At 37.2% G+C, this 24,072-nt stretch overlaps 2 protein-coding genes across 2 annotated transcripts in view; both read right to left on the reverse strand.

The window, feature by feature from the left end:
* Positions 1-10,612, reverse strand: part of LOC130683083 (ankyrin repeat domain-containing protein 26-like) — a 123,821-nt gene extending 113,209 nt beyond the window's left edge. The window contains exons 1-3 of the mRNA XM_057499339.1: positions 10,554-10,612; positions 7,903-7,973; positions 4,990-5,133 (exon numbers count right to left, since the gene is read on the reverse strand). The gene's annotated coding sequence lies outside the window, so the exon portion shown is untranslated. The remainder of the gene's footprint in view (positions 1-4,989; positions 5,134-7,902; positions 7,974-10,553) is intronic.
* Positions 10,613-12,638: 2,026 nt separating this feature from the next.
* The window catches only part of LOC118929211 (ankyrin repeat domain-containing protein 7-like), a 60,119-nt gene continuing 48,685 nt past the window's right edge, over positions 12,639-24,072 (reverse strand). Inside the window, exons 3-5 of the mRNA XM_057498082.1 lie at positions 16,327-16,433; positions 14,962-15,099; positions 12,639-12,948 (exon numbers count right to left, since the gene is read on the reverse strand). Coding sequence (XP_057354065.1) covers positions 12,882-12,948; positions 14,962-15,099; positions 16,327-16,433 — 312 coding nt within the window. The 3' untranslated portion in view covers positions 12,639-12,881. The remainder of the gene's footprint in view (positions 12,949-14,961; positions 15,100-16,326; positions 16,434-24,072) is intronic.

Genomic DNA, 24,072 nt, shown 5'->3' on the forward strand with positions numbered 1-24,072 from the left:
TGAATCCTCACAGAGATGTGCCAACTGAGACTGATGTAGCTTCTGTGCCAGCCAAAAGCTGACTTCAACTGCCACACAAGTGCAAGTGGCACCTTTAGGTGATTCTAGTACCCAGTGGTGTATCATCCCAGCTGATGCCAAGTGGAGAAGAAAGAAGCTCGCCTCACTGAGCCTTGCCTAAACTGTAGATTTGTGAACAAAATAAGTACTGTTTTGAGCCACTAGGTTTTGAGGTGGTTCATCATGCAGCAATAAATAACTGGCACAGATACTGATATTAAAAATGGGATGCTGCCATTAAAAAAAAAACAACTAAAACACATAAAGACTGCCTTTGAACAGGGCGATAGGTGGAACCTGAAAGGAGGTGGAGAAGAGTCAGAATGAAAACCAGCAGGGCCTCCGGGAGCCTGTTAGTGGAAGCCTGATGGCCCCTGAAGGGGCTGACAGCAAGGGCTTCTAGGCAGGGAAAGACAGTGACAGTGGAACCTGGAGTAAAGGGGACTCTTGCTCCAAAGCAGCTGAAAGTAAAGATCAGTGAGCAAGATAAGCTGAAGAATTTTACACATAAAGGATCTAGGGCTTACTAGGGTCAGATATCTGTTTCCCAATTACAGCCTTTCCTCATGTCTAATTGCCAAATAATTCTAAAAGAAATGACTTCTGAACTAAGATCAAATCCAGGGTGCTGCCAGGAGAAAACACAGCCTAAGGTTGCAGCCAAGACTGTAAAATCCTCTTTTAGGATCTCAGAAAGATTTATGGTGGTGCCTCAAATTCTTCTAAGGATCGTCAGAGTTTACACATTTTAAGGCACCATCCTACAACAGCTTCACAGGAAGCCCAAAGTGAAGAGCTTATCTCAAAATCACTCATGAGGGTCCCTTTCCTATTGGTATGAACCCCAATAAAATTCACAGGAAACTCAAGGTTTTAAAAACAGTATTAGCAAAAACACTGCCTGGTAGCCTGGACTGAGAGATAGAGAGAATACAAATGAAAAGAGGCCTTTGGGTCTTAGAAGTTCTACAGGGAGGAAGCAGGCTGAAAAAACAGATGCAAACACAGGTCATCTCTTATGAACAAGACAGAACTGAGAGCTCAGAGGCACAGAAAAGGGCCACAGAGAGGCATTCCCATGATTAGGACTAACTCTTCCTCAAAGAACTAGCAGCCTGCAGCAGGCTGCCTTTCAGAATTGCTATGGACTAATGTGTCTCCCATTTTCCATTCTGAATGAGAGTCTTGAGCAGGTCAACAGAATGTTGGCTCTGTGGGTGGTGGTAGATAACTTGGCTCTTCAGTTCTCAATCTCTGTATTGAGAGGAATTGTACTCCAAGGGCTAAACTGTAGAAACCACAGCCCAGGCTCCTGTCCCATCTGCACCTGATGAAGATGTAAGATCTCAGACTCCAGCCTGAACTGGATGCCATCATCACTGAGGCTTGGCACGCAGATACAGGGTAGGGGTGAGTGTGTTTCTCTTGTCTTCTTTTCTTTTTTATGGAAATGTTTTCTATATCTTGACCAGTGTTTTGGCTACATGGATATATACTTTTGTTGTTGTCTGTTTGGCTTTTTTATTTTAAGTATAGTTGACATACGATATTACACTGGTTTGAAGTATATAACATAGTGATTGGAGTGTGCTTTTCATGTGGGAGGGTAATTAAAAATTGTGCTTTTTAAACGTGTCTCTACTTTTAAAACATCCATTGATTTCTTTTAAAAAGGAAGGTTATGGGCCAACCTTACTGACTTGCTCCCAGTGAACAGAATATGGGGAAGTGATGCTGTATGAATTCCAAGGCTGGTTGGCCGGGATAGGCCAGGTGTTCCAGCTGCCCCGCCCAACTAAAGTCCCAGCCAGGGCCCGGCACCAACAATCGGACATGTGAGTGAACTAGCGTCCAAATGACTCCAGCCTCAGCCTTCAAGCTGTCCCAGCTAAAGCTGAAGGAAACAGAGACAAGCTGTCCTGGCCACACTTTCCTGACGGAGGTTTGTGAATAAGATAATGTTATTTAAGCTACTGAACCTGGGAGTTTATTAGGGTAAAACAGATAAACAGAAAAGTGGTGAAAAAAGGGATAATATGAAAACTAACTTATTTGTGGTGAACTGATTTTCAACAAGGGTGCCAAACAGTAGAAATGAGTCCCCTTTAAAATGGATTATAATAAATGTGGAGATTAATTTATTAATGGAAAACAATGCTAATGAGAAGAAGCAGATGACTAGAAGACCTAAGAAGTTTTTCTAGGGTTCCTTTCAATTACAAATTCTTACCCTTAGGCATACATGCCTCTTCAGAATTTTTCCTCAAGTTAGGCTACAGGGAAGACTGGTAAGCAAGGAGAGACATAGGATTTAAAGAATAACAACTGAAATACTTTAGTAGCCAAAAATGAGGCATTTTATGCGATTTCAATTAACCTAAATTCTAATAGACAGCATGGAGTATTTACTAGTCTAGCACTCAATTTTCATTTTACTTTCCTCAGTGAGGAAATAAAGAGAACATTAAGGAATCATTTTTAATCTCAGTAGTAAAATAAATGCAGTGTCCTTTGGACTATTTAAGTACACTTTCTCCTTTATCTTACCTCAAGGTTGTCAGTATGGGGAGGTAAGACCATCTCATCTTTATGTTGCACCATAGTACTTCTCCCTATCATACAATTTAGCTTTGAAATTCTGATTAAGTCAATTGTTTATTCAATGACTTGGTTGAATAATTACCTCACTTTTAAGAGTTGTACTCTTGACATTTTTTTTTCTTGGGAGAGGAAGAAATAGGATTCTGTCAATTATGCATTGAGCTATGAAGTAAAGCTATCCATCTCTTTCGATTTAAGTAAAAGGAGGTGGATACAGAGAACTGAGGTTTCTGAGAATATAGGATCAGCACCAAGAACAAGTTTGGCCTCAGGATTACATACAAGAACCATGTCAAAAGAAGATTTAATTGTGAATAGAAAGATGACAGATTAGCAAGACTTCCAAAGAGAAAGCCAAAAGCCCAGACTTTATCTCTTCCTTCGTAGATGGTGAAATCTATGGATCAGTCTATGCGCTATAGTGAGTCACTGAAACATAATGAACTACACAGACTGAGTCAGCAGATCCTGTGAGCCAGACATGCAAATGGGAGTGAGGTGGAGGAACACTGGTGAGAGACTAAAGGTGTGAATGGAGAAAAGAAAGGGAATGGGCTCTACCTTTGTTGTTAGCCTGACTTCCCATCATGGCACGGTCAGCAGGGCACAAGCTGGACAAAGGCTCTCTGAAGCTAAAAGTGTCTGCATGAGCTGAGAGAAGCAAGTGGTACTATTCAAGATGACCGTGAAAGAGTCCTCACAATATTTGATTTGGTATTGGCATAAGGATAGACATGCAGCAACCGTATTAGAATTGGGGATACAAAATAAACTCTGGTGAACTGATTTTCAACAAGGGTGCCAAAAGGTTAAATGGGTCAAAAATAATCTTTTTAATCCATGGTACTGGGGCCACTGAATATCCACATACAGAATAAAATCAGACCTCTACTTCATAGCATATGTACAAAGTTAACTCAACATGTAAGCGCAAAAATTATAAAACTCATAGGAAAAAACAAAGATGTGTGTATTTGTGACTGGATTTGGCAATGGTTTCTTAGATGACACCAAAGGAGAAAAGCACATTAACTGGATTCATCAGGACAGTGAAAAGGCAAGCTATAGAATAGGAGAAAACACTTGAAAATCCTTTATCTGGTAACAGATTTGTATCTATAATATAGAAATAACTCTTGTAATTCACTTAGAAAAGACAGTCCAATATTAAAATGGGCAAAGGAATCAAACAGCCAGTTCTTCAAAGAAGATACCTGAATGGATAATAAGCATAGGAAAAGATGCTCAAAAACATTATTCATTAGAAAAATGCAAATCAAAACCACAGCGAGATGCCATTTCACACCCACTATAGGATGGCTACAATAAAAAACACAGATGATGACAGATGTTGTTAAGAATGTAGAAAAGCATCAGAACCCTCAAGAACCACTTGGGAAAGAGTAAATTAAGAATCTTACTTAAATTCCTGCCTTTTACTATGCTGTTTACAGCTGGGCCTGCATGCTAAATTAGTTGCCTGGGTTGCAAGTTATTTGATTAGCGCTGAAGGTGAAAAAGACCAGCAGATAGGTAAAGTTAAAAAATAAATTGGGCCCGCATAATTAACACAATAAAGACATGGGCTATGCTGAGGTACCCTCCTTTACCTGGGGAATATTCAAACATTCCAGGCCAAGTTGTTCCTGGCTTTTTGAGCGTTAACTGATTAACTCTGGGTCTTTTTCAGTGGGCTTTTTCCTGGCCTTACTCTTTTTCCACCTCACTCATATCTATTTTTCTGACTAACAGCTGGATGTAGATAATTTTCTTAATTCTCTCTGTTTGGATACATACTATACATAATCTCAATCTTTCCACATTTTTACAGAATATCTAAAGGGGAAAGGAAATGAGGGAAGTATCTCATTTCAACTGGTTTATATAATGACCTTTTGTACAATTAACCTGAAATCCACAAAATAAATGTATTCTACATCTGCAACAGTGAAGGTAACAAAAATTACAATTTTCTGAAACATTCCATTAAACATTATGATGTGATTTTATTTGGCTTGCCTCATCATGGCAAAAGAGAGATCTGTAAAAAAAACAATGGTTGGTACTAAAAAACAAAGTCTCAACTGATGTGAAGAGTGATGCATAATTTTGTTTTCCTAAGGATAAATATTGTAAGAAAAAATGGATAATATAAATGGCAGAACTAAAGTCAGAGTTTAAGAAATAAGTGCATTGTAAAGACAGAATTGTAATAAATTTGTTGTAATGAAAATATAAAAGCTGTCCACAGAAATTAATATTCTCAAACACTGTGTATTATTTCATTAGCTATAGATTAACTGTTGGTATGTTAAATTTCACACATACCTGACTTAGGGCTTGATTTAATTTCTTCTTTAAGTCCTGTCTCTCAATGGTATAGGAGGAGGTAGCTTCTAGCAAACTCTCTGACTCAAATCGTTGTATTTCCATGTCAGCCCATTCTTGTTAGAGTTGATGTCTCACAAGTACCTAATAATATACTTGTTGTTAATATATCACTCTAACATACGTGTTTTGAAAAATGTCACTGCATTCATCAATTCACCTTTTCCTCATGCATACACATTCCTGTTTACTGAATTTTGTGTGATCCTCCTGCCTAATCAGTACTGTATACTTAAGACAATGAATTCAGCCCCACTATCCACTCCCCCTAAGAATTTGCAGAGCTTTACCGCCTAGGGAAGTCTCAAAAAAAAACCATATACGTGAGACTTGGAGGTGGTAAATTATATGTTGTGAAAGGTTTTCCCTCTTTTTTCCTAGTAATCTAAATTGACTTCAGAGTTCCTCACATACTGAATCCTCTGCGTGAGTCCTTGCAACAGATCCCCATCTGAGAATAAATGTGAAGTCATGTCAGTGGGACTCAGGCCCTAGGTAACCAGGCCTCTACCTGCCTCCCAGTCCTTGGCTCCTATAACGCTCTCCATTCCTGCTATACACAAATCCTGCTGCCACTGCGCATTAGTCTGAAAAAGAGCTCCAATCACAGACAGTTACAGTTCTCTTCGTACTGGACGCACTTATTATGTCCAGTAAGTTTGTTATGTACTAACCTAGGTCTTATAACCTGTCAACTACATTTCTCCTTGAAATGAAAATTGTGAGCAAACTATTTGTAAATAAGTTTGAAGTAGATTTCAAATAGCAATGGAAAAATCAAATATGGTTTTTTGCTATACGTCATCACATTTATCTTAAATAATGATGTATTGGGAGAGCAGAAGCCTTTAAACAGGTCATAATACGCGATTTGAGACTAAAATGTTTCCAAATTTAATTCAAATTGATATGAATCAAAATAACATTACACCAACTGAAAATGTATAAAAGCTACTGAAGGAAAAGGACTGTGACATACAGCATCGGCCCTTCATCTCATCTGGGAAATCTGGAATAACTGTCAAGGTGATCCACTTGATTGAATCTAGAGGTTCATTTTAAGTATGAGCATTTCTACTTATCTGCTTCGTCACGGTATTAAAATGTGATGACACAAAGACTAAAATTATTTAAGCAGTATAAGACTAAATTATAAATGAACATAGTCAACACAAATGTCTTTCTTCAATATAAAGCACCTGCCAAATTAATTTTTTTGCTGGATACAAGCACGCCTTTAAGATATTTATAGTCTATATCCTTTTTATATTCAATAGACTCAACACTTCTCCATAATCAAATATTACTTTGAATTTTCTTTCAGGAATTTTGAAAAATGTTTATTTTCCTGGATACTTACTTCTAGTTCTCTTTTCTCATTTTCACCTTGATTCATTCTTTCTTTGAGATGATTAAAATCATCGAGTAATTCTTTATTCCTTCCTTCTAGGGTAAGACATTTTTCCCTTTCAGTTTGGAGTTCATTTTTAGCTTTGTTCTGAGCAGTATCCCGTTGCTGTCGGAGCAACTCATTTTCACTTTGTAGTTGAGATAATCTCTTTTCTAAGAACTCCTGCTTTCTGATGTATTTATTCAGTTTATCTTGTTTGTTCTCATACTTGTGTTCAATGTTCTTCTTTTGACAGCGTATGTGGCTTAGGTCTCTTTGCACACTTTCTAAGTCCAAAGTCTTTTCTCTAAGGGCATCTCTGGTGTGACTCAGCTCAATTTCCAGGCTACTGACTTTACCTTCAGCTTTAGAAAGCTGTCGAGAAAGAATGCTCATGTTTTCTTCCTGATTAGACAGAAACCACTCATTTCTTGCTCTAAGACTATGGAAAGCAAATCCTAGTTCTCTTTCTGATGCCTGACTTTGCTCATGATCACGGGTAGCAGTAGATAGTCTAGAATTGTCTGATACAACTTCTGTCTCCAATCTTTCTCTGCTTGCTTTTTCATTCTGCAACTTAGAATGTAGCATTGTATTCTCAGATGTCAGGAAGTCAAGCTGTCCACCATGCTGGAACATTACTTTTGTAGATGTTTCCTTAATCACTGTTTTCTTTTGAAGATCATCTTTTTCTTTTGTAATTTCAGTGTCCTCAAGATATTTCTTTTCTTTCTGATCTTTCATCGTTTGTGTTTCTGGTTTTAGCATGGCAATTTTATCCTGCAACATGTAGATTTTAAGCAATAGATGTTCATGACTATCAGAAATCTAAGTAAAAGGAGACTTTCGGCTAGCACTCAATTAAAAGACTTATCATGATTTCCTCTGAAAATAGGGGACAACCCGAATGTTTATACAATGAAAACTTTTATGATTCATGGATATCCAACTGAAAAACACTAAGTTGGATCCAAATCTCAAACTTTATTCAAAATTTAACTGAAGAATTACAACTCAGAAGGCATAAAATAGAATAATAATGAATCTAACTACACTTAAAAATTGACTTCAAAGTCTGAAATCTAACCAATTCAGTTACCCTAGAGTAAGAGCCTTAGATCAGCATATATTTGGGCATATTTTATTTCCTAAAATTCTTTTCCCTAAAGATCACCAAACTTCTGCTTTAACTCATTTGAGATGAGTTTTAAATTATTTTTTTTACTCAATTTGCCTAGTTTGATCCACATTTCCTCACACTTTTGCATGAGGAAGACCTGAATATATAGATATATTCCATGACATTTCTCATTCATTTTTGCAAGTAGTAAAATTTTAGACTTCCTATTAAGTGATCTATTGACTCTGAAGGACTAGTTCAAAAGGTAATTTCATTTAAACTATGTTACAACATTAAAGCATAGTCAACGATATTAAACCAGAAATTAAAATTTTTTATATACCTGTGGGTGGTTATAGTCACTTCCATCAGGCTGTTCTTCTTCTTTCTTTGACTTCATTATGATGTCTTGTTCTGCTGACAAATTGATATATTCAGTTAAACTGAACTACAACAGAATGGTTCAATAAAAGCCATACTCTTAAAAAAAGAGAAAATAACATTTTATCAATTGAGAGTTTAAATTAAGCTTAATCTTTATCTGAATTCTTATTTAGGAAATACTTCTAAATTATGTACAACTTCAACAAACACTTGGGAAATACTAGAAATTGCAAGGATAAAAGCATACAAACATGTAAAAGCCTCATTCAAAACTCCATCCATCCAACATCAAACAAAATAATCAGAAACAAAACAAAATTTAAAAATGCAGAAGAAACATATAAAGCCACAAGGTACTCTATTTTCTACCTCAGAAGTGTACGATCTTAACAACATGCTAGGCTTCACCTACATTATTCAGGAACCAAAATCATTACTTTCTGTGACTTTATTGGGGTATATACCACCCTTCCTTTTACCTGAAATGTTTGGCTGCACTATTTGACAAAATCCTCTTCATCTTATAAGATTCAGACTGCTGTATAAAGCCCTCCCTTACTATGGCTGTCTTTCCCCAGATGAATAGGTGTTTCTTTGGGCCTACCTTAGTGTTTTATAGATTTTTCTTGTATGTCTTTACCATACGAGCTGTAAATTATCATCTATGTGTTTGTCCCTTTTGCTCCGAAACTATAGGGCAGAGTCTCGTAAATCATCTCTGTATAAATAGTCATTATTTACTTTACTCAACTGTTATTTATTGAGTTCCAGCTAAATACTTTAAAGGTTTAAAGAAGACCGTGGACAACAGGAATCAGGAACGTTTTTTTTTAGAGACAATGCCTGTGCTGACTTAAACAGTGAGGTTAGCCAGAACCAAACGGGGAGTGCGCAGGAATGCGGAGAGCATGCAGGACCATTGCAAGACAGGCAGAGCAGCACATGATGGGGTGACTATCTGACTGAAATACAGGGATTGGTGAGGCTGGCATGCCCAGCAGTTCAGAATGCCAGAGAAGAGGGTGGGCAGTAGAAAAGGCTGATGGCAGGGAGTTAGGTAGGAGTCAGATTACCAAAGCCGTCCTCATATGTAATTTTGGATGTCTGGACATAAATGTGTTTTAGGGTGCTTCATGGTTGTTGTTTATAGCTGAGACAGGTCATGAGGGCAACCAAATAAATGGAAGGAGATATATTATAAGGCAATAATGCAAAATAAAGGTGACACAGGCCTGAACTGAGATGTTTCTGGAAATATATTTAGGATATAAAATTACCAGGGCTCATCATAAAATTAAGGTCCCTGGAAAACTACTCTCATTACTCTGCTCAGTACTTTGTAAAAGGTATCAGATAAGAAGAGCAATGGTCCACATGAACTGTTCTGAGTTGCTTATATTTAATTCTGTAATTTTTCTATCTCACATCTTCCAATGCAGCAGGAACTTGTGCAGATGTTTTGTTTTAAATGTCCTGCTTTTTGGGTCTGCCCAACATGAGAGTAAACAGAGCAAACAAGTCAGTTGTACACGTAAACAACTGGGCTGACAGCTCAATGTCATCACTACTCTAGGATATAACTGAAAATCTTTTGTAAACTACATTGCTAATTCTAAAGGTAAAAAGAAAAAAAGATAGAACTATAGGGGTAGGAAAAATATTATATAATATTTTAGTAGATACCTGAGCCTATGACTGATAAAGGGCACTGAATTAACTGGTGCATAAAGTTAGAATACACATTACATGTGGTTAATAAGAGACTGGTTGTCCTAGCAGTATTAAAATTGGTTTTCTGTATATTAGTTTTAAATGATACAATCCTCAAAATAACCAACAATTCTTGTGAATTATTTATTTATTAAAAAATTGTAAGACAAGTTGACAGAACATGTGTACATATCAGAGGCGGCACTGTGTAGTAAATTTCCAATAATTCCCATTATTCCTGGGAAAGCCAACTCTAAATTACATAAAGTCATAGAAAATACAAGGAATATTTTAATTTTTGGCTTTGGAAGGTGCTCTTTTAGTTACACTTAATGTAGCTGTAACTAATACTTGTGAATTCAGGGCTATAAAAATAAAGCTAGGAGACCACGCTTGGTCTGAGTAGGCAATCTTTAGCTATCTACCTAGTTTCCCAAACAGTCCCTAAACTCTAAACACAATCCTGCTACACACTCTTAAGTATGTTCTCAATACTAGCCTAGAAGAAATTACCTTTTCTCCTAATTCTCTGTTATTTATATATTGTTTTGGGAGAGAAAGAATGCCAATTCTTGCTAAAAGGTATTCTGTTTGCTTTTAGGTTGCATACAAAGAGTAACCACAAAGATTTTGCCACAAAATGATTTTTGAAAAATCAAAACTACATGAAGCCATGCAGAGGTGAACAGGGGTTGAATTTCCTATGCTTTTTTTTTCTTATCTTCTGTGCTCTCTCTGTCTTCTGGAAGCTGTGATTCACAAAGGTCAGAGTTTATAATCCTCTTAACAGAAACACAGCTCCAATATTAATCTTTCCTTTATCTCTGTGGGTCATGTGCCCAAATTCTGTGGATGCTGACTGATTTTTGTTCATTGACAGTGACACAAATGGACACTTACCTTCAGTTTTCAGATCCCCAGATGTCTGACTGGACACATCACTGACAGTGTTACCAGGAGAGTCTGTACCTGAAAGATTAGAAAACAGGGTTTCCATGTGTTAGTCTGTAAGTAATGATATAAATTTGGCTAACTTATGCAACGTGTTTATCAGAGAAGCACTCCCACATCCTCCCCTCCCCACTGAGACACACTGCTCCCTCACTGCTTACATGGGCATTATACATGCCCTGTACTGCCATTCAAGTAGGCAAGCCTAATTAACTAACCACGGTCCCTCATTTTATCTACTTTTATATTTTCTACTATCACTTACTTTGACTTGCTCATCAGTCTCTATTACCTATTCTATATTCTGTAGAACTTTATCAGGAATTAAGATTCTTCAAGGTATGAATTTTGTTGTTATTAAAGAAATTTATGGGTAACCACTTATTTTACATTTAAACATGCATAATAGTTACTGGGTGCTGTTAAGACACAGATTTCAAAAAAGCTTCAGTGAATGGCATCACTTTAATTACAGTATGCACCAGTATCTTCAGAATTCCCTTGTTAAACCTGTATAAGCACAGTCAATTTAGTGAGAAAAGACAGCCTTGAGTGACCTGTTTCCATGTTAAAAGAGGGCAAGTTGAGGCCAGAGTACAGAGTGCCATGGGATAGGAAATAACAAAATTTTCTTTTTTTAAGACAAAATCGTCAGATTTAAACTTTTTTAAACAAGTGAGCAAAAAAAAAGAAATTTGGATGGAAACTTTGAAGCCTTTCCATCACAAGGACTGGTAAAAGTTTCATCCATGAGCCCCGCCTGGCTTAAAGTGGTGGCTGTGAAGCATCACCTGGGAGTCCCTGGAGTCCCAAGATCTATCTGCTCATGGGGTCCAAGAGGTCCAAGTATTTTTCTATAAAGCTCAATGTTACTTGCCATTTTCATTCTCATTCTCTTTACAAGCATACAGTGTAATGTTCCAGAAATATGGTATGTGATAACATCAGAGCTCTCATGGCTAATGCGATGTATGATCATGTACATTTGTATTTAAAAATTTTCAGTTTTAACTTCTAATGTCGTGACTATCAATAGATTCAACCCATTTAAGTGAAAGTTCCTAGGAATTCTCAGTAATTTTTAATAATACAGAGGAATCCTAAGACCAAAACATTTCAGAATTACTGTTTTAAAAGTCTACCAACATTTGTTAGGGTATAATTGCTTTTCCCATTTTTAATAATCAAAGACCTCTTTCCCTCTCTCTACCTCTCTCCCTCTCTCTCTGTCTCTGTCACAGTGTCCAACAATGGAAGTTGAATAAATTGAGCACCCGGACTGTGTTCACTTCAGTACCATTGGGTGAACACTTCAAGATGGGCTGATACGAATCCAAAGAAACAAAAACTTCCTTTGTCTGTGTCACCTGTGTTTTCCTTCATTGTGTCCTCTATATCAGGGGTCATCAAGCTGTGGCCCACAGGCCAAATCCAATCTGCTATCTGGCTTTGAAACAGTCTTCTGGGAGCAATCATGCTTATTATTCACTTATGTCCTGTCTACGACTGCTTTCAAACTACTATGGCCCCACTAAGCAGATGTGACAGCACCTGGTCTCTCTCATTCTGGTTTGACTTAATTAAGTATGAAGCCGGTAACAGGTCATGTTGGTGTAACAGTTTGTAAAATAAGCTGTGTTTCTCAACGAGGCATGGCTTTTCTGACTCCCGTAGTGCCAGCAGGAGTCTTTAAGAGCCTGTCTCAGCAGTACTGCTGCATACCAGCGAAGTTCTGAGTGTCTGCCATTTATGTATGGTTCTTCCAGGAAAGTACTGCTGTGTTCCCAGTTTTAGACAGTTATTTTTATTAGTGAGATAAATCAGTATGTAATAAGAAACATTCATGTACTGAACGTAATTCGTTTGTTGTAAAATATTCTATTTTAATTTATCATTTTTTACCTTATTTTCTACTTTATTATGACAAGTTCAATTTGTTATAATGTGATTATAGAGGAAAGGTACAACATTTAACTTAAAAATCTTTTATGTACACAAAGATATATGGGATTTTAGGGGTAATGACTATAAATGAATTCCTTTTCAGACAATTGAAATAAGCACCATCTCAGATTTTAAATTACCTACATTAGCTTTAAAAATAATTCTGAATATTGGACTATTAAGAAAGAAATTAAGAAAGAAAAAATATACACATAACTTATACACTGTTTTTCTTCATTGGTCTTTCATTATCAAAACTCCCTTATTCTTACTTTATCTACGGTAGACCACCAAGAGCAACTCACTATCTCAACTCTTACCTGGATAAAAGTTTCAATTATTTTGAGAAGAATTTTTAATTTCTTTGTCCACTTTGTACATCTCAATTAGTTGGCAAATGCTATTTGTAAAGAAAGGTTATAAATAATATTACTACTTCAGTACTGATTTGAGAAACATTTACCAAATAACATTCCTAAGAGTATTTTGGATAATAACAGGTAATACAAAGCCTTAATTAGCCCATATACTCCAAATTTCTAAGTATTACAAACTTTTTATTAGGCAAATAATTAAAGATGACAAGCAGTAAGATAGTAAGGTGGACCAGCCATGAACTGAGGGCACTATAGCTCAGTAAATGAGTCAGAGTTAGCGTGCCATAACGGACGGATGTGTCTTGAACTCAGAAGGCCTAGCTCTCTAACCAACAGCTATTTGTTACTGGATAAGCTGCTTCTCTTCAATTCAAAGTCTTGCAGGGATCTTGCCGCCTCATTTTACAAAGTTGTTGCAAGGGGTTAATTAGCTACTATACCCCCAAAATGCTCAGAGGAACACTCGAGTAATGGAATGATTTGCTCTTCAACTTGAAACTATTTTGGAATACCAAATAAAACACAGTGTGTTTTCACACGTTCAAACAAGTTAGCTGCCGTGTTCAGAAAATGTTATTATTTTTGGTTATTAACTGTTCTTTGTGGTAATTTAGGGGATCTCAGTTATTATAAAGTTACTTATAAATATACTACCTCATTAAGTTGGATGACAGCATTGTCCCCTATCATTGTAGCTAATCACACCAAGGGCACAAAACAATTGAAGTCAAAACCTGGTGTGGACTGCTACTTTTCCTCTCCATCTACTCAAACTCTGAACTAGCAGGTCTTTGAATGATGTTTCATCTCCATGTCGTCTCCAGTTGACTTGGAAGACTGACCCCTACTCTTGTATGTGGATTCTAATGAGACATGGATGGAGCTTAGCTCTCCTAATGCCAAGTAACCTACTTGAGATTCACAGATTCCTGTTGAGTGGCTGGCTTTCTTGTGAGGCAGAATCTGAAAGTATTTTGAAACCTGAACTCCACTCAGGGCACTTCAGAAATTTTCATTATTATGGAAAACAGACCACTTAAGGGGCCAACCTTAATTATGGAATCTCAGGCAAACTGGTCCCACTATTTAGGTCAGGGCAATATGGGGTGTTCCATGACCTAAGAAACCTGCTACCCTGTGGGTACAGAACACCCTAGGAGAAAGGCAAGTCTAATCTCTTCCTGCAGCCTTATCTGAACCTCTCTGTGAATATCTGCAGCTAATGCTCCCACCTAACATCGGCAAACAGAACAGACAATATCCTCAAAGGGTGACTCATTGTGAAGTTCTCAGGGTAGGATGCAGGCTCTCCATAAGGCTTTTGAGGGTGTGCAGAAAAGTGTGTTGCTGAAGCTAGCAGGCCCAGCTGCCAGAACAGGGTGCTCATGCTCTGGAATAGTGGTTAAACATACAAACATATGTATGCAAACAGAAAAGGTGTGGCTTTTCTAGTCTAGTGTGGATCACCATGAAGACAGGAATCTAGAAAGGCAAGGACCTCCTGGGAGCAAAGGTCAATCAGGACTGCCTGCAGGGCCATTTCAGTAGCAACATTGCAGCAGTACAAGCAGTGGAAACAAAAAAAAACATAGAATGTCCTTTTCTCCCCTGTCGAAGTGACTTACGAAAGAGCACTGTCTCTTTGGTCTTAGGGAAACCCTTCAGTTCTTGGAAAATTCAGAGGAGAGAGTATAGAGATAGTCCCCAGGGAAAAAAACCCAGGATTTTCTGCTATCCTGAACATGTCCAGGTAACATTAGGAACATCAGAGATGTGACATTATTTGTGCCTCATGCATAGCGAATATACATAGAATTAAATGGACAATGTTATGTCTTAAAAGTCCTGTGATAAAGAACTGGGCACCATTGCTGCTAATCTATCTTTTTGCTGGGTTTCTGGCTGATGACGTTGACTAACTCACTGCCATTCCCAAACTGGCTGAACCAAACTATGAAATCACCTGTTACATATTGAGTAACAGTTATTTTCAACATTAGTTCAAGCGTAGCTAGCATTTTAATGTGAATACTTACATATTAAAACCTCTTTTACGAGCATAATTTTCTGCAGTCCATCCAAAGGTATCTTCTGAAAGGACATCAATATTTTGCTGAAGAAGCAGCCTGGCTATAACTGTTGATTCATTATCAATAGCAAGCATGAGTGTTGTTCTAAAATGACAGAAAAATAACTTCACTCTTAGGAACTTTGTTACTTAAATAGCTAACTTGATACACTTTACCAAGTTAAAATCTTGCCTGTCTGTGTAGAATTGACCATTCACATGTTCAAGGGTTCATCTTTGTAAATTACCTCCAAGACTAAAAGGAAGGGACAAAAAGGAAGACTTTTGTCCCACTTGGCTGCTATGTAGTAGAAGTTGCTACTTTAAAGTTCTCTGGTGGCAACAAACTATAGTGAGGTCACTTTTCTGAAATAGGTGAAGATTTAAATGAAGAATCCCCCATTTCTTCCTTAGTCTGGTATATTATACTTGAAAAAGACAGAAGTCAGATACATTAAACCTATTTGCAGGCTTATAACAATATTAGTAATAATGGTAATACTCACAGTTGCACTTAAGATGCTAAGTATGTGCTAGGCACTAAACTAAATGATGTATCTATAATCTTACTTATACACAACCACTATTGAAGGATATATTATAATCCTTTTTTATATCAGACATACTGGTGCTGATAAGTAATGTTCCCAAGGTCACACACCTAACAAGCAGGAAAGCTAGGTATCACACACAGTCTTGTGAGAACCTAAAGCCCACCTCTTTTCTCTTTATCACCCCACCTATGACTTGTCTTCAGTAAATGGAAAGTTTGTTCAACTAAAGCTATCTTTCTTCCTTCTACCATACTAATGAAAAATAAAAACATTAAAATATACTGGAAGTGAAAAAGGATAAAAACTGATGAGCCCATAGTATCTGGTAATAGTCAGTAACAGTCAATTAGGAGTAACCTAGTAACATCAGTATTCTTTAAAGAAAGTAACTTAAAGCAAAGACACATCCAAAAGACAAAAATCAATTCCTTTTTATGCTCAACAAGCATCTTTTAGGAAAAAATAGATGTAGAGGTAAAAAAAAATACTATAAAAGCATTAAGAAGTTCAAAATTGTGTCTGTACTTTATAAAAAAAATATGAAACCCACCCTTTAGCTAATCTAAAAATCATAAGCAAAAAAAATGATTGCAAATGTCATCAGCTAATACTGTAAAAGAACCCTGCTGTATAGACTATTTCCTAGTCAGAATCATTGCTTTTCTACTAATGATGCATTGATATTTTCCACTACGTAATTATCAATTAATCCTACACTTAATCTTCTGATGTGTTTATCACACTAGAGAAATACAAGGTTTAAAAAAACAATACTGTACCTTTTATTCTTATCAACAGCATGTACATTTGCTCCTTTAGTTAACAAATACTTTGTCATTTCATAGTTTCCTTGCCTTATAGCAAGCAAAAGTGGTGTGAAGCCTTCCTGCAAAATAGCAAAAAAAATTTATAATTTACAAAATCATATATTTCTAAACTGAATAAAAAACTTATGAAAGATCCTCTGCCCTTAAACATATAATATAGAAGGAAAATTAAAACTGGCCCCTTCCTTCTCAGCCCTCAGTTTTCACCCGCTGCTCCTTCTCTGGCACTGGCAATGCCCTTCCTCTACACCTCTTCCACAGACTACCTGCAAAGGCATTCTCCACAACTCACTGCAAACACTGAAGTCTCCCAAGAAGTCTTTGCTTCCCATCACAGTATTGACCATGGTGTGCTGTACTTGCCTTACTGCTTCCATCTAAACCAAGAGTTTCTTGAGGGCAGGGGCTATTTCTTAATCTCTCTGTATCTCCAAGCTTTAAGATGTAGTAGGAAGTGCTTTAACTATTTTTACTGAGTTAATAACCGAAGTGAGTCTCTCTAGGGTACTGTTTCTTACAACAATTATTCCAAAGAATATGTACTTTAGCAAAAGTTAATGACTATGCCGCAGTGAAGATTCCATGTTCTATATTTGAGAAATATTTTAAAGCTGTGCTTTATATGTCTAGTACTAAAGAAATCTGTTTAACTTTGCTTACTCCCTATCTGCCCAATACTTCTTTGTTGCAAAGATTAACATTTGAGGAATTAAGTGTTTCAGGGATAGTTCTGACAGCTTTCCAGTAAAAATGAAGGTTTTTCCCATGTGTACAAAATTGCTTGATTCTTCTATCAATGGTGTCAGGTTCCAAGATGTCAATATCAGGTACTATTGCTTCAAATGGGTCACTAGAAAATGGGCTCTGAATTAAAAGAGACAGGCTTCAAATGAAAGGATTGCTTATAACCAAATGGGTTTTGTCCTATAAGAAGATAGATAGTTTTGTTTTATCTTTGCTGTTAGTAAGCTCAATATGAAATTTTAATCCCAATTGTAATGATAACCCTGGGCCCATGAAAAAAAATCTTTTTATTCAGGTTTCCATTTTAATTGCCACTTCAAATTGTATTCCATGCAAAATATGAATCAAATAAAAATATAATGGCTTATTAATAAAACTTCTAATACTGATTTATATGGATTATTTGTAGCATAATGGAAGTTATCTAAGTCACTTGCATTTTTAAGGAAAAATGATGAGGGAAAAGATATATCATTGTCTGCACTAAACAGATAACCTAACTGACTATAACCATGATCAACCTCATTAGGTTTATAGATATTCCAATGGGAATAGGATTACCAATAATATATGTAAAAAAAAGATATTTTAAAAACCAATTATAGAAAAGATGGCGGCATAAGAGGTGAGACAGAGAACTCCTAAAATGACATATAATATGAAAATATAATTAATAGAACTAATCCTGAAAGAGCAACAGGAAAGAAGGCTGCACCAGACTGCATACAAATGGAGAAAAGAGCAGACTTCACAGAACACGGTAACATACCTGACCCTTCGGGACCCAAGCCCTTTCCCCATCCCAGCCCAGCAGAAGAGGAAGAAACAGAGCAGGGAGGGAGTGGAGGCCTGGGACTCCTGAACACCTAGCCCTGGAGATCTGCTCTGGGAGCACGAACCTACATTGCATGCTGCTTTGATTTAGTGCGGTTGGAAAGCTAAGACAGGCCGAATACCTGCAGAGATGGAAATACCAGCTGCTTGTGGAAAACAGGGATTCATATCTGGCTGATGTGGGTGGACAGTCTGAGAGACTTCCTAAAAGTGAGAGGGCTGCTGAAGGGGCAATGACTGTGCAGAGTTTACTGCTCAGGAGAAAGGACAGGTAGACAAAATTGTCTGGTGCACTCTGCCCAGCAGGTTGGGAGCTTAAACCATCTTCAGGCACTCCTTTCCCTTGGCTACCTATGCAGTTCCAAGGCCCCCCGCACCATGATACACAGCCTGCTGTGTCTTACTCCCGCCCGGCTAGCCTGCATCTGGCTCAGGATCACAAACTGGCAACCCTTGCCCTGGCATCAGGCCAGCCAGAGAGAAGCCCCACCTATGGCAGCTACAAACACAAAGCATAGAGGCTTACACCTGTGTGTTTGGCCCACTGGTTCAGGCACTGGAGACAGGCATAGCAGCCCGGAAGCAGGAAACAGCTTTTTCCTCCCCCCAGGCACCAACACAGCTCCCCTGTGACCCCCGACATTGATCCAGGGGCTAAACAGCTCCAGAGAGTAGAGCTTCTGGGCACTACAGTGCACCACAGAGAAACTATGAACTGTCAAAGGAACTTGGTTCAAAGCAAAATTATGAATACACCTGAGAAAGATTGAAATGAAATCGACCTCATGAATCTTCCTGAAAGATATTTCAAAATAAAAATCATTGACATCCTCATGGAAGTATAGAAAAGTATTCAAGATCTGAGGAATGAATTTAGGATGGAGATCAAATAGTTGAAGAACACAATGGAAGGTATTAAAAGCAGATTAGATAAAGTGGAGACAATAAATGAAATAGAAATTAGGGATATGGAAGAGGAATACAAAGAAGCTGAGGCACACAGAGAAAAATATCTCTAAGACTGAAAGAATACTGAGAGAACTGTGTGACCAATACAAATGGAACAATATTTGTATTATAGGGGTACCAGAAGAAAAAGATAGGGAATGTCTTTGAGGAAGTAATTGCTGAAAACTTCCCCAATCTGGGGAAGGAGATAGTCTCTCAGGCCATGGAGGTGCACAGATCTCCCAACACAGGGACTCAAGGACAAAAACACCAAAACATATAATAATTAAAATGGCAAAGATCAAGGATAAGGACAGACTAGTAAAAGAAGCCAGAGAGTGAAACAAGATCATATACAAAGGAAAACCCATCAGGCTTTCATCAGATTTCTCAGCAGAAACCTTACATGCCAGAAATGAGTGGAATGATATATTTAATGCAATGAAGAAGAATGGCCTCGAACCAAGAAAACTTTATCCAGCAACATTATCTTTTAAATTTGAAGGAGGGATCAAACAATATCCAGATAAGGAAAAGCGGAGAGAATTTAGCTCCCAGAAACCATCTCTACAGTGTATTTTGGAGGGACTGCTACAGATGGAAGTGTTCCTAAGGTTTAATAGCTGTCACCAGAGGTAATAAAAAGGGATAGACAAAAAGTACAGAATATGATATATAATATATAAAGAATGGAGGAGGAAGAAAAAAAAGAAAAAAAGAACCTTCAGATTGTTTTTGTAATAGCATACTAAGTGAGTTAAGTTAGGGTCTTAGTAAGAAAGTTACCCTTGAACCTTTGGTAAACATGAATCTAAACCCTGCAATGGCAATAAGTACATACCTACTGATAATCACCCTTAAAGTAAATGGTATGAAAGCACGAATCAAAAGACATAGTCACTGAATGGACAAAAAACAAGACCCATCTATATGCTGCCTACGAGAGACTCACTTCAAAATCAAAGACATGCACAGACTAAATGTGAAGGGATGGAAAAAGATAGTTCATGCAACTAATAGGGAGAAAAACTCAGGTGTTATAGTACTAGTATCAGACAAAACAGACTTTAAAGAAAGTCACAAGAGAAAAAGAAGGACATTACATAATGATAAAGGGATCAATCCAACAAGAAGACATAACCATCATAAATATCTATGCTTCCAACACAGGAGCACCTACATATGTGAAAGAAATACTAACTGAATTAAAAGGGAAAATAGAATGCAATGCATTCATTCCAGGAGACTTCAACACTCCACTCACTCTGAAGGACAGATCAATCAGACAGAAAGTAAGGACACAGAGGCACGAACAAAACATTAGAATAGATGGACCTAACGGACATCTACACAACTCTACACCCAAAAGCAGCAGGACACACATTGTTTTCAAGTGCACATAGAACATTTTCTAGAATAGACCACATGCTAGGGCACAAAAAGAGACACAGTAAATTAAAAAAGATAGAAATTGTACCAACCAACTTTTCATAACATAAGGGTATAAAACTAGAAACAAACTGTAGAAAGAAAACTAAAAGGCTCACAAATACATGGAGGCTTAACAACATGCTCCTAATCAATCAATGGATCAATGACCAAACTAAAGCAGAGATCAAGCAATATATGGAGACAAATGAAAACACCACCACAATGCAACTCCTTCTGTGGGATGCAGGGAAGGCAGTTCTAAGAGGGAAGTATATAGCAATTCAGGCCTATTTAAAGAAGGTAGAACAATCCAAAATGAATTCTCTAAATTCAGAATTATTGAAACTGGAAAAAGAACAAATGAGACCCAAAGTCAGTAAAAGGAGGGACATAATAATGATCAGAGAAGAAATAAATAAAACTGAGGAGAATAAAACAATAGAAAAAATTAATGAAACCACTAGCTGATTCACTGAAAGGAAAACAAAGTAGATAAACCCCTAAATAGACTTATTAAGAAAGAGAATCTACACGTAAACAGAATCAGAAATGAGGAAGGAAAAATCACTACAGACCCCACAGAAATACAAACAATTATTAGAGAAAGCTATGAAAATCTGTATGCTAACAAACTGGATAAGATAGAAGAAATGGACAACTTTCTAGAAAAATACAACCTTCCAAGACAGACCCAGGAAGAAAGAGAAAATCTAAACAGGTCAATTACCAGCAATGAAATTGAATCGGTAATCAAAATAATACACCAGAACAAAAGCCCCATACCAGATGGATTCACTGCTGAATTTTATCAGACATTTAGAGAAGACATAATACCCATTCTCCTTAAAGTTTTCCAAAAAATAGAAGAGGAGGGAATACTCCCAAACTCATTCTATGAAGACAACAACACCCTAATACCAAAACCAGGCAAACACACCACAAAAAAAGAGAAAACTACAGAACAATATCCCTGATGAAAGTAGATGCGAAAATACTCAACAAGATATTAGCTAAGTGAATTCAAAAATACATCAAAAGGATCATACACCATGACCAAGTGGGATTCATCCCAGGGATGCAAGGATGGTACAACATTCGAAAGTCCATCAACATCATCCACCACATCAACAAAAAGAAAGACAAAAACCACATGATCTTCTCCATAGATGCTGAAAAAGCATTTGACAAAATTCAACATCCATTCATGATAAAAACTCTCAGCAAAATGGGTATAGAGGGCAAGTACCTCAACATAATAAAGGCCATATATGATAAACCACAGCCAACATCATAGTGAATAGCGAGAAACTGAAAGCTTTTCCTCTGAGATCAGGAACAAGACGGGGAGGCCCACTCTCCCCACTGTTATTTAACATAGTACTGGAGGTCCTAGCCACGGCAATTAGACAAAACAAAGAAATACAAGGAATCTAGATTGGTAAAGAAGAAGTTAAACTGTCACTATTTGCAGATGACATGATACTGCACATAAAAAACCCCAAAGACTCCACTCCAAAACTACCAGAATTGATATCGGAATACAGCAAAGTTGCAGGATACAAAACTAACACAGAGAAATCTGTGGCTTTCCTATACACTAACAATGAACCAATAGAAAGAGAAATCAGGAAAACAACTCCATTCACAATTGCATCAAAAAGAATAAAATACCTAGGAATAAACCTAACCAAGGAAGTGAAAGACCTATACCCTGAAAACTACAAGACACTCTTAAGGGAAATTAAAGGGGACACTAACAAATGGAAACTCATCCCATGTTCTTAGCTAGGAAGAATTAATATAGTCAAAATGGCCATCCTGGCCAAAGCAATACACAGATTTGGTGCAATCCCTATAAAATTACCAGCAACATTCTTCAACAAACTGCAACAAATAGTTCAAAAATTCATATGGAAACACCAAAGACCCCGAATAGCCAAAGCAATCCTGAGAAAGAAGAATAAAATAGGGGGGAATTTCACTCCCCAACTTCAAGCTCTACTACAAAGCCATAGCAATCAAGACAATTTGGTACTAGCACAAGAACAGAGCCACAAACCAGTGGAACAGATTAGAGACTCCAGACATTAACCCAAACATATATGATCAATTAATATTTGATAAAGGAGCCATGGATATACAATGGGGAAATGAGAGTCTCTTCAACAGATGGTGCTGGCAAAACTGGACAGCTACATGTAAGAGAATGAAACTGGACCACTGTCTAAACACATACACAAATGTAAATTCAAAATGGATCAAAGACCTGAATGTAAGTCAAGAAACCATAAAAATCTTAGAAAAAAACATAGGCAAAAATCTCTTAGACAGAAACATGAGTGACCTCTTCTTGAACATATCTCTCTGGGCAAGGAAAACAAAAGCAAAAATGAACAAGTGGGACTATATTAAGCTGAAAAGCTTCTGTACAGCAGAAGACACTATCAATAGAACAAAAAGGTACCCTACAGTATGGGAGAATATATTTGTAAATGACAGATCCGATAAAGGCTTGACGTCCAAAATATATGAAGAGCTCACCCACCTCAACAAACAGAAAACAAATAATCCAATTATAAAATGGGCAGAGGAACTGAACAGACATTTCTCCAGAAAAGAAATTCAAATGGCCAACAGACACATGAAAAGATGCTCCACATTGCTAATTATCAGAGAAATGCAAATTAAAACCACAATGACATATCACCTCACACCAGTAAGGATGGCTACCATCCAAAAGAGAAACAACAACAAATGCTGGTGAGGTTGTGGAGAAAGGGGAACCGTCCTACACTGCTAGTGGGAATATAAATTAGTTCAACCATTTTGGAAAGCAGTATGGAGGTTCCTCAAAATGTTCAAAATAGATTTACCATTTGACCCAGGAATTCCACTCCTAGGAATTTACTCTAAGAATGCAGCACTCCAGTTTGAAAAAGACAGATGCACCCCTATGTTTATCGCAGCACTATTTACAATAGCCAAGAATTGGAAGCAACCTAAGTGTCCATCAGTAGATGAATGGATAAAGAAGATGTGGTATATATACACAATGGAATACTATTCAGCCATAAGAAGAAAACAAATTCTACGATTTGCAACAACATGGATGAAGCTAGAGGATATTATGCTCAGTGAAATAAGCCAAACGGCGAAAGAGAAATACCAAATGATTTCACTCATCTGTGGAGTATAAGAACAAAGGAAAAACTGAAGGAACAAAACAGCAGCAGAATCACAGAATCCAAGAATGGACTAACAGGTACCAAAGGGAAAGGGTCTGGGGAGGATGGATGGGTAGGGAGGAATAAGGGGGGGAGAAGAAAGGGGGTATTATGATTAGAATGCATAATGTGGGTGGTGGGAGAAAGGGGAGGGCTGTTCAACACAGAGAAGACAAGTAGTGATTCTAAAACATTTTGCTATACTGATGGACAGTGATTGTAATGGGGTTCGGGGGGGAACTTGGTATAGGGGAGAGCCTAGTAAACATAATATTCTTCATGTAATTGTAGATTAATGATAACAAAAAAAAAAAAAGAGAGAAAGAAAAGGGGAATTACTCCCTGATAGGATAAAACTAACTGCAAATCAATGAGTAATGCATGCTTTAAATATCCTTAATTTTGATCATTTAAAGTGTGTCAGATGATCAGCTATGGAAGTACATTTTTCTGATAATATTCCTTTCTCTTAAAAAAAAAAAAGCAGATCCTGTGTGGTGATTTCCAATAGGTTCTT

Source organism: Manis pentadactyla, chromosome 3 (genome assembly GCF_030020395.1).
Source record: "Manis pentadactyla isolate mManPen7 chromosome 3, mManPen7.hap1, whole genome shotgun sequence".
In the NCBI taxonomy this organism is placed as follows: domain Eukaryota; kingdom Metazoa; phylum Chordata; class Mammalia; order Pholidota; family Manidae; genus Manis; species Manis pentadactyla.